Source organism: Pelodiscus sinensis, chromosome 7, assembly GCF_052426305.1.
Source record: "Pelodiscus sinensis isolate ZL-2025 chromosome 7, ASM5242630v1, whole genome shotgun sequence".
NCBI lineage: Eukaryota > Metazoa > Chordata > Testudines > Trionychidae > Pelodiscus > Pelodiscus sinensis.
In genome coordinates, this window is record NC_143058.1 from 29,635,033 (window position 1) to 29,647,048 (window position 12,016).

The following is a 12,016-nucleotide window of genomic DNA, read 5'->3' on the forward strand; positions in this document are numbered from 1 at the left end:
TATGGTTGATGAGTTTACGTAGAGGGAAAGCTATCACAATGTAACACCTATGGAGGTGGTTACTGAAAGAAAAAGACACTCAAATAGTCCAACTCAATTTGTTTGTAACTGACCTTTGAACAATCAAGATGATAATTTACCAGCTCATCCATAAAAACTACCTGCCCATCTTGCAACACGCAACTGGGTAACAAGGAATAAAACTGATGATATTTACATAAGAGAAGGCCTGGTGCAAGGCAGCATCACCCTTAAAATTGTTTGAAGAGTGGCTAGAAGCAGGCATAAGATATATTGATCCAGATTCCAGAATATGCTGATTTGAAATTTAAGCCTCACTTGAGGTAAGATAGTCCCTCTGGTGCAGCTACCTGCATGTACACTGAAAGTTTCCACTGTATCCCCTACGCTCATAAATGTCACATTATTTCTCCCATTTTACTGATGGCAAATTCAAGCAAAGAGAGATCAACTGATTTGTGGACTGTATCACATAGCAGAATCAATCTGGAACCCAGAAACAATGAGTCCTAATTTTTTGCACACTATCACTGCTCTCTTAAAAATTTATTTCATGGATATTGTGAAAACAGAAATAGATAAACTGTACTGCTAATAGATGCTGCAGAAACATCATGAGCCCTCTATTATGAAAAATGATTGATCGTCTATAAATTGCTGAGACACTAAAGGAAATGTTTCAAATAAAGCATATCATACACAAATACTTGTCAGTCTTCCTACTGCTTTCCCACATATAAGCACAAACTCAGTAGAAATTTGCTAGTGCATATAAAGCACAACAGTTACCAAGGCAACTGTTCAAGTACATTAAAAGTGGCCACAAATAAGCTAGAACCTACATTTGGGGGAAAACTGACTACCACTGAAGAGGTGGGGAAGGAAAGATGTACTACAGAAAGTCTTGAGGTAGACAAATCCTCCCTGGTTATTATCATGTCTCTTAACATGTCTAAGAAGCTTTACAATCTGGTTTGCTCCCTCCTCCACCCTCCCTCCCCACCCCCCCACGATTGTATATACACGCCTACTTACATCACTTTGCAGATCATAGGCCTTCCTGGCCTGGATCACATCATTCTGGTCTGGCAGACATGTCCACTGATGCAAATACTGACGGTAATCAACATCACTTGCTATTAACTGGCCTTCTTTGGCTGCTTGGACAGACACCATATCAACTGGAATAGTGATTCTGGCCTTTGAACTGTGATAAGCCTTCCTGTACTCTCTGTCATTCTGCATCTTCATTACATGTGCAGCCCACGCCAATTTGGGATCTTCCTTTGCAGTTCGGCATCCGATATAGTGGCCTTTCTGCTTCTCGTGGGTTTCCTTGTATTTGTACTACAAAATATAGAAAAAAGAACATTAGCAAAAAGTGCTATGAATTGTCAGTCTACATGTTCTAAAGTAATTACTGATTATGAGCGCCAGACCTGGGAACCCATAAAGGGTATTCCATCATATATTTTGGCCTTGGAAAGGGATCAGAAAAGGGCAACTAAAATGATTAGGGGTTTGGAATGGGTCCCATATGAAGAGAGGTTAAAGCGACTGGGACTTTTCAGTTCAGAAAAGAGGAGACTGAGGGGGGATATGATAGAGGTATACAAAATCATGAGTGGTATGGAGAGGGCAGATAAAGAAAAGTTATTTATTAGTTCCCATAATAGAAGAACTAGAGGACACCAAATGAAATTAATGGGTAGCAGGTTTAGAACTAATAAAAGAAAGTTCTTCTTCACACAGCATGTAGTCAACCTGTGGAACTCCTTGCCAGAGGAGGCTGTGAAGGCTAGGACTATAACAGAGAAGCTAGATAATTTCATGGAGGTTAGGTCCATAAAAAACTATTAGCCAGGGGATAGAAGTGGTGTCCCTGGCCTCTGTTTGTCAGAGGCTGGAGAAGGATGGCAGGAGACAAATCGCTGATCATTGTCTTCGGTCCACCCTCTCTGGGGCACCTGGTGCTGGCCACTGTCGGCAGACAGGCTACTAAGCTAGATGGACCTTTGGTCTGACCCAGTACGACCGTTCTTATGTTCTTATGAGTGCTTCTGATATTCAAACCCATTTAAGAATACAGTAGTCTTGTGTTGGGCCCCCAAAAGCTGATTCCCAAAATCAGCAATGACCCTGGAAAATGATATTTATCCGTTACCTTAACAGTTTCAAACCATGATAAAAGGAAAATATTTCAGAATTCCCTTTAATTAGTGTAAATGTTTGAAGAATAAAAGTTTACTGGGTATTGCAAAATAATTATCTACTGAGACTACTTTGATATAAGAACTACAAAATACAATGTTCTGTTATCATTAATAGTTTACTGTAGCAAACTTTAATTTCAACTAGAAAAAGAGGGTCAAGATTTAAAATAATGCAAAAATACCTAAGAGCATGCTGTTCATAAAAAAATTACATAAGTGCTTTGAATTGAGCTTAGCTGGCAACACAATTGTGTACTGTGTTTGATATAGGGATGAACGCACTTTGCCTTTCATAGAAATAAAACAGAAGAAACAGAGATTGTACCTCACTAGCAATGTCTCTGGAAGCCTTGGCATGTTTGATGGAAATGGTATCGGCTCTTATGTCATAGTCTTTCATCTTGGCATCTTCCCAGGCTTGCTGATAATGTTTCTGTAATCAAAACCAAACATTCAACTTTAGATTTCATTTCTCTCATAAAACACATTTCCCTGAGATTTACAGCATGAATGTTTTCATTTGGTCTGTTCAGTTTTGTGGGTTACAAAAATTATTCCTATCCCCTTAACTAATCATTACTAAACACGTCATGATTGATTATACAGGTCCCAAACCGAGGGTCTGATATACAGAGTCCTGTGCCCATCTGACTACAGTGAGACTCTTTGTGGGCAGAAGAATATCCCACGCCATATTATATTACAGGAAAGTAGCCATAGATCTGCATATCAGCAGCCTAGTGAAGTTATGAAAGATTCTCATTTTCTTTAGTGTTCTTTAGATTATGCTTAGCATTAGACCCACAGAGGAGTCTCTGCTCAATAACCTCATTAAAAGTTTTGTTGTGTATATATAGACTCACAGACTTTAAAACCAGAAGGGACCTTCATGATTATATAGTCTGACCTGCTGCACATTGCAGGTCACAGAACGTCACCTACCCATTTCTGTAATAGGCCCATAACCTTTGGCACTTCCACTGAAAACATAATATTTAATATGATCTTATAAATCAATGCAATCAGTATTAAAAGATCTAAAATAGCTCTGAAACAATTAGTCATATTGCCATTTTAAAAGAAACAAATCAAGAGTTGAAAATAAAAACTGTGTAAGAATAATGTTAAGTGTCCAAAATACCTAATTGGTATGTAAGATGGAAACAAAAGCTTGAAGTGGTCTCTCACTCGTCCAATGACAGAACATTTTCTACCAAGTCAAAGAATGCCATTATTGTTTTTTTCCCCCTCACTCTGGGAAAGCCCAAAATTCCTTGTTCAAACCAGTAAATCGTCATAAGGAGTACAGTGTACACAAGACCAAAGTGCTAAACTGTATGGCCACTGTTTCATTTTTGTTATCTACTCATTGTGTATTAAACCAGACAAACAAGAACAACTTTTAGACCATGGGCCAGAATCCCTGCTGGAGTAAGTTGGTGAACCTCCATTGGTTTCAAAAAAAAGGTAAGAACGGATAAAACACGTTATTGAATGACTCCAGATTAATGAATCTTGCCCATTGTGCTTCATGAAAATTGTGATAATTAAGCACATAAAACACTTCAACAAATAATAATTCTTCATGTACATTCTAAAATACAAAATAATAAAATGAATATACCTTTGTGTATGTGAGAACCAGGAAGTTAATAATAAGAGCTGTAAAATGGAGCAGGCTTAAAATTATGTCTGTATACCAAAATGTTTATTTAAATAACACTATGTATTTTTTTTATTTAAATATCTTACATTGCTGATGTTCAGAGCATTGACTTTGGACTGCATCATAATAGGAGTGTCAGCAGGTAAGGTGAACTGTGTCTTCTCTTTATCCCAGATTTTATGATAGAGAGGCTAATGAGAAAATAAAGATAGCATTATTTGATTATTTTCAAATTAATTTATCTCGTGGTATATAAGCTAGAATATGTGTTACTGTTCTCATTTGATGAAATTTTAATGCAACTGAATGATCCACAAAAATATCAGTATGAATATAGAAAGTAATGTTAATATAAAGGCCACCTTACTTCACTGATCTGCAGAGCATTGGCTTTAGCCAAGACAACTGCTGGGAGGTCAACTATGCTCGTAAATTTCAATTCATCTGGCCGCCGGCGGTATAATCTGTCATTCAGGAGCTCCTGGGCTTTCTTCACTCTTGTCACATCCACTGAACCTTCTGTCAACCAACCAGCACCACGCAGCCATTCCAGGTCTGACTTGTACATGTTCTACACACAAAATTGTTCTATTAGTTATATCTGGCAAGCATGGGAGTTTATTGTCAATGCATAGCAAGGTAGTGCACTGCACTGCACGAGGGACAGATCAAACACACAGCTGTAACTCTTATGATCACAATTTCCTCTTTGATCCCCTCCTTACTTTAGGGAAGATCTAATCTGCTACCTGTATCAATTAACATATGTGCTTTGGCCAGTGATTTGGGGGGAAGAATGGAATTTAAACTCTCACCACCCAATGTTAGTTCCTGCCTGCACATAATCTGCCCATTAAATTAAAAAAGCAGGCTGATCACTCCCTTCCTCCCTCCCTCTACCATGCTGTGTCTAGTGATGGAGACCATCCTCACTGAGAAACAGAGGATAGGACAAGTCACATTCTTGCCCAAAATAAATAATTTCTTTTGTATAATTATATGAGAGAAAGTCAGACAAGTAGAAAAATAAATTGTATTTTACTCTCTTAATTTATACTAAATTAATTGTATCACCATATTTTATTTCGGCTACTCTATAGGGAACTGTAAACAAAAATTATTGTTTTGGTTTGAAAACCAGCACATAATGTTCTGTGATGCTTTTTATGTGGCACCTTTGTTTCACGGCTCCTTGTCCTAAATAAATGCCTCTGGCAAACCCTGGTTTGCAAAAGTTAAAAAGCATTCCAGTGAACCAGAAATTTCCAGAAAATGTCAAACAGAAGAAGGGGAAACATTTTTTTCAAATGCAAGCCAATATTTATTCCTAAGCTAAATGCCTGCTAAATCATTCATCATATATTTCTACCTTTAAAGGCTAAAATCCAGTGTGAGTTTTGGTATTCTCTTTCTAGACAAAACACAATTCTTGGAAATTATTGTGCACTATATCTTGATATACTCACATCACTCTGTAATTCATAGGCCTTCTTGGCTTGGATCACATCGTTCTGGTCTGGCAGACATGTCCACTGATGCAGGTAATTGCGGTAATCAACATCACTGACCAAGGTCTGACATTTCTTGGCCTGCACAATTCCCAACATGTCCACTGGGCTACTGAATTTGGTCTTTGATTTTTCAAAATATTTCTTGTACTCCCTGTCACTTTGGATCTTGGCTGCATGAATGGACCACACCAACTTGGGATCATCCTGAAGGCTTTGGAATCCCACATAGTGGCCTAATTGCTGGCGGTAACCTGTTTTGTATTTGTACTAATCATGCGTGTGTTAAAAAACAGAAATAAAAAAAAAACAAATGAGCATTTTCATTGGCTATCTAAATATGTACAAATGTTTCTTTAACTACTGTTTAAAGCATCTATGTTTTTTTTCAGTTGTTAAAATGTAAGTAAACTAAAAGGGTTGTTTCTTTACAAGGCACCTAATTAAAAACCGGTTCCTGTACCCACAGGAATCTTTCAGGAGAAGTTGGATTAGCCCTACTTGCTACCAGCTAGCCCTACTTGTGTTTTATGGAAAGAAGCACATATTAAACATATTTTCCATCCTTTTTTTGGCCCAAAAGTTTCAAAGGGTTGATGAAGCACCCAAAACTTCTGATGCATTTCAGCACTTTGCCTGAGCCAGCAGAAATATTTAGGTACCTGAACTATTTCCAAAATAATCCAGTCAACGCTGTCTATTACATAATCACTGGTAGCTTATGATCTTTTAACTATACTTAGAGTGAAATTGCTATGATTTGATATTTTAAAAACTGTTACAAGAAGCAATTAAGATTATAAATATAAAATGTACTATCCATTGTTAAAAATTATGCGTAGTTTTAAAACATTTTTGAACGTTCACAATAAACAAACAAACAAACAAAGGTGAGACTGTACCTCACTAGCAATGTCTCTTGAAGCCTTGGCATGTTTTATTTCAATGGCATCAGCTCTTAAGTCATAACCTTTTTCCTTGGCTTCTTCCCAGCTTAGTTGATACATTTTCTGTGGATGAAGTGAATATGTTAACATGCACACAGAGAAATAGTGCACGTATTTATCATAGATGGTAATCAATATACATTTTCATCAATTTTTTTATAATAAAATATAAAATGTAAAGTGTATACATTATGATAATCACAGTAGTTTTTACATTTAAAACATCCCCTTTAAAATCCAATCTGTTCCTCTATGTGGATCACTTTCACAGCTGTCTGAGAGGGAGCATAAGTTATGGTTATCAGAGGGTTACTTGTGCTAAAATACATTTACTAAGATATACCTGGCCCTACGTGAAAAGAAACTGTCCAAACTGTCCATTGTGACTGAGGCTTACAGATTAAGCCCAAAACTGATCAGAGTTCTTTAATCCATGATGTTTCTCTTTTGCACAGTAGGAAGCTACCTTCTCTCCAAAAGTTCTGATTCAGATAATATGTGGTAACTTGGGTACAATGGTCCAAGTTCATTCATCAACATCACAATCTCTCACAAGTTTATTTACTTGGAATTTAGATATGTACTTTAGCTATTTATATGCTTTGTAATGGAGCAGTACACATTTAGATATTTACATTAGCTATTTATATGCTTTATAGCTGAGCTTTGAATATAGTAGAGGATTATATTAGAATATACATAACAGACTCTGGCTTCAGTTATGACTGAATGGACATTATTTCTTGATAATGTGTAATTTTGGATAAACACATTTATAATAGCGACGAGGAGTCCTGTGGCACCTTATAGACTAACTGAAGTGTAGGAGCATAAGCTTTCGTGGGCAAAGACCCACTTCGTCAGATGCATAAAAACATTTATAATGTTTACTTTAATATCTTACCTTACTGACATTCACAGCATTGATTCTGGACTGCAACATCTCAGGGGTATCAGAAGGAAGGGTAAACTGAGTCTTCTCTTTATCCCAAACCTCCCGATATAAAGCCTGAAGATAACACAATCACTGAGTTATTTAGTACAATGTTGAAAAACTTATCTTTACCATTTCTGATATATATCTGTTCTCATCTTGGACAACTAGTCCAGCTCCCAGTGAATTCAATGGCAAAACGCCTACTGTTGCAATGTAAATGGATCTGGGCTCATTCTGACGGAAACTCAACAATCATATGAGGTCTAACTACAGGCTAAAGCTCTCTAAACCAGGGCTCTCTGGTCCAGGAACATCTGTGGTTCAGCACGGATGTTGCAGGACCAGAGAATCCTGGTGCAGGGCCAGCAGCAGGGAGCCCTGTGGGGCTGACAGGGCAGCAGGCCACCTGTAGCAAGCTGATAGTGGGGGCAACCTAGCACATGACAGTGGGGCTAGGGGACCCAGCAAGAGGCTTCCTGGCAGGGCACATGGCCTCCCAGCTGCCAGAGGGGCCCAGAGCCACAATGCATGGCTGCCTGACAGGGCCCAGAGCTGCAACGTGTGGCTTCCCAGTGGGGCCCAGACATGTGGCTGCCCAGTGGGGCCCACAGACCCAGCTGCCCAGGAGGGACCAAAGCTGTGGCTGCTTAGTTGCCTGATGGGGCCTGGAGCCGAAGTGGTAGCAGCTGGCTAGCAGACTGGCAAGACAATGGGGCCAGCAGGAGATGGAGAGCCGACCAAGAGGCCAGAGGGCTGGGCCAGTGTTGGGAGGATGGTGGCAGGGGGGGCCAGAAATGACCTCTCTTGGTCCAGCAAAATCCCTCATCTGGGACCAGTCAAGACCCAAAGATGCCAGACCAGGGAGGTCCAACCTGTAGATTCAGAAGTGGATTCATCCATTCTTTGGCATAGCTGTACTGTGAAGGACAAGACTAGGTATTCCATTTAAAACTATATGGATTATGTACTGGATTTGATAGGTTGCTTTTCTGGCAGGATACTTTTCTAACTGAGGTGTTTGTTTATTTAAACACCATTAAATAAAGCAAACTGTTGTTTTGTGGCACTGTTCACAAGCGGAAGCACTGAAGTTATTTTAAAAATTCATTTTATACAGATCTACACTATTTTATATTACTTATAAATAGAATACTTTAAAGCCACTCTTATACAACAGAGAAACCACCCAGCTGCTCAATCTTCCTTTTTGAAGGTTCATTCCAATTCACTTCCATATTAATATAAAGACCCATTGATTTCAGTGAGAGAGAAATATGACTAAATGCAGGGGGAGATAGCCACAACCACAGTCTGGAACTGGTAGATTATTTTAAATAATTGTGTGATTATTTCTTTGAAATAATTACTGTGCAACAATCTACATTCCTTATTAGAGAAATGGTTTCACATTTTCCCAGTTGTATTTTGGTTAATAGTTACTGGGGACATCTGCTCCTAAAATCTTGAAAGTCCCTATAATAAAGCATACCGTTTTCTTTTTTATTTTAAATAACACTCAAAAGACACTCAAGCACAAATGCAACCCATTTCTTACAGAGCTCTGATTCAGAGCATTTGTCTTTGCCAGCACAATCTCCGGTGTGTCGACAATGGTAGTGAATTTCAATTCATCTGGCCGCGTTCGATACAATCTATTATTCAGGAGCTCCTGGGCTTTCTTCACTCTATCCACATCCACTGAGCCATCTGGCATCCAGCCAATGCCACGCAGCCATTCCAGATCTGATTTGTATACATTCTACAAACAAATATAATTGTATTATTAATTAGGGAAGTAAAGGGTTAACCAGTTACCCGATAAGCATCACCCAGTATCATCAATTCAGGCAGGGGGCCATTCTAGCCTGACCAGACCCACCACGCTGTGCTGTAGGCGGTGGGTCACTCCAGCCTGGCGGGGCTGAAACAACGCCCCCCCCCCCCCCACCCACCCACGGGATCTCAGTTAACTGGTTATAAGTCATTTTAAGAGGCTAACTTTTCAAATGGAATTTCACATAGCCACATATAATTATTAGGAGGTAACAAGCAAGTTTCTTGTCAGCGCATGGCAATGAGCTACTCTGCACTGCCCAAGGAGCAAACCACAAAGAGAACTGGATGTCACACAGCAAAGCCAGGACTGGAATCAATTAACCCTGACTAGTAACCTAATCTCTTCAAAATACTCCCTGCTTTCTTGCAAATGTATTTCATGGACATTCCAGAGATGAAAACAGATCAACTAGATTGGTATCAGATACTGCATCAGCATCACGATCCCTCCGTAATGAAGAGTTCATTGAGGACACACAATTGCTAAGACACAAGGAAATGCTTCAAAGAAAGCATACAAATCCTTGTCAGTCTTCACATCACATTCCTCCTCATATAGGCACAAACTCAGTAGAAATTTACTACTGCATATAAAGCACAACAGTTACCAAGGCAACCTCTCAAGTATGTTAAAAGTGGACAGAAATAAACACAATGGGAATTCACTGCTAAGACCCACATTTGGGAACAAATCTGAACCACCGAAGAGCTGGTGAAGGAAAGATGAACTGCAGAACATTTTGGGGCTAGCAAGTCTTCCATGTTGAGTGCCTTATATTTCAACACTTGTGTATACACGCCTACTTACATCACTTTGTAGCTCATAGGCCTTCCTGGCCTGGATCACATCATTCTGGTCTGGCAGACATGTCCACTGGTGCAAATACTGACGGTAGTCAACATCACTCACAAATGATTGGCATTGCTTGGCTGCTTGAACAGACACTGTATCAACTGGAATAGTGATTCTGGCCTTTGAACTGTGATAAGCCTTCCTGTATTCTCTGTCATTCTGCATCTTCATTATATGTGCAGCCCATGCCAATTTGGGATCTTCCTTTGCAGTTCGGCATCCAATATAGTGGCCTTTCTGCTTCTCATGGGTTTCCTTGTATTTGTACTACAAAATATAGAAAGAAAACATTAGCAGAAAGTGCTATGAATTGTCTGTCTTCATGTTCTAAAGCAACTTCTGATTATGAGCGCTACACCTGAGAACCCATAAAGGTTATTCAATCAGCTCTTCTGACATTCAAGACCATTTAAGAATGGTCTCGTGTTGGGCCCCCAAAAGCTGGTTCCCAAAATCACCAATGATTTTGGAAAATGTGCTCCATTGATCTGAACAGTTTCAAACCATGAGAAAAGAAAAATGTTCCCTCACTAGTTACCATCAATGTTTCCTATGATTGTTTCTATTCATATGTGGATTTTTTCCAGGCATGTGCAGAATAAAAAATTTATGCGCACCAATACATATGCAACTGTGCACCACCAGTAGAAACTTAGCTCTGATGGCGGTGGCACTCAGTTAATTGGCTGGGTGGCATTTGAATCTTTCCTGAATGGCCACACAAGTGCAAAGCTTACAAAGAACCCTTGTTACAATACTTAATTATTCAAATTGCTTTGTAAGGTTTATAAGCACTGCAGCATTTTAGATTTTAACAGAAAACTTAAAAACAGGAATGACAAAAATAACACCCTTGAATTATATATCAGGAGCAGCAGAAATTTAGTCTGTGTTTCAATTACTGAAACTGTTTGTAGGATAACAGTTTATTGGGTATTCCAAAATAGCTATCTACATCTCTACTGAGACTACTTTGATAGGACAACTACAAAATACAATGTTCTGTTATTGTTAATATTTTACCAAAGTAGACTAAGTTCTAATAGAAGGCTAGGGTCAAGGCAGGATATTATATAGGCAGCATTCTGTTCATAAATTAATACATAAGCACTTGAATTGAGTTTAGTTAGCTATACAGTTGTCTGCTCTGTTTGATACAGGGATGAATGGACATTGCCTTTCAGAGAAATAAAACATAAGAAACAGAGATTGTACCTCACTAGCAATGTCTCTGGAAGCCTTGGCATGTTTGATGGAAATGGTATCGGCTCTTATGTCATAGTCTTTCATCTTGGCATCTTCCCAGGCTTGCTGATAATGTTTCTGTAATCAAAACCAAGCATTCAACTTTAGATTTTATTTCTCTCATAAAACACATTTCCCTGAGATTTGCAGCATGAATGTTTTCATTTGGTCCGTTCAGTTTTGTGGGTTACAAAAATTATTCCTATCCCCTTAACTGATTATTACTAAACACATGTCATGATTGATTATATAGGTCCAAACCTGGAGTCTGATATAAAGAGTCCTGTGCCTATCTGCAGTCCCATTGACCTCAATAAGACTCTTTGTGGGCAGAAAAATATCCCACCCTATATGCAGTCCCATTGACTTCAATAAGACTCTTTGTGGGCAGAAAAATATTCCACCGAATATTATATTTCAGGAATATGGCCATAGAAGCTGCATTTCAGATCTATTCACACCGTGGGCCTGAGCCACAGCCTACTGAAGTAATGAAAGATTCTCATTTTCTTCAATATTCTTTGTATTATGCCTTGTATTAGTCTTACAGAAAAGTCAATGGTTAATTATCTCATTAGAAGTCCTTGCTATATTTTCAATGGAAACATTTTCCACTGAAACATTCTTGCACTGAAACCTAAGGGTTAATATATTCTACATAAATGATATCAACATTGAAGTTATTTTCAAAACATTGAAACAGCCAATCATTAAAAACAAAACAAAGAAGTTCAAAATACAAATCATGTAAGAATAATACGAGGTGTTCAAATAAAGCTTAGAGAAGCAA

The 12,016-nt window shown here is 38.6% G+C and overlaps 1 protein-coding gene across 36 annotated transcripts in view; it reads right to left on the minus strand.

Moving 5' to 3' along the window:
* NEB (nebulin) overlaps window positions 1–12,016 on the minus strand; it is a 193,670-nt gene that overhangs the window by 77,552 nt on the left and 104,102 nt on the right. For all 36 annotated transcript variants that reach the window (XM_075933364.2, XM_089779722.1, XM_075933387.2 and 33 more), the window contains 10 exons: window positions 11,197–11,304; window positions 9,937–10,248; window positions 8,848–9,051; window positions 7,260–7,364; window positions 6,311–6,418; window positions 5,367–5,678; window positions 4,268–4,471; window positions 3,987–4,091; window positions 2,560–2,667; window positions 1,057–1,368 (listed from right to left, as the gene is read on the minus strand). In XM_075933364.2, the coding sequence (XP_075789479.2) occupies window positions 1,057–1,368; window positions 2,560–2,667; window positions 3,987–4,091; window positions 4,268–4,471; window positions 5,367–5,678; window positions 6,311–6,418; window positions 7,260–7,364; window positions 8,848–9,051; window positions 9,937–10,248; window positions 11,197–11,304 (1,878 nt within the window). The remainder of the gene's footprint in view (window positions 1–1,056; window positions 1,369–2,559; window positions 2,668–3,986; window positions 4,092–4,267; window positions 4,472–5,366; window positions 5,679–6,310; window positions 6,419–7,259; window positions 7,365–8,847; window positions 9,052–9,936; window positions 10,249–11,196; window positions 11,305–12,016) is intronic.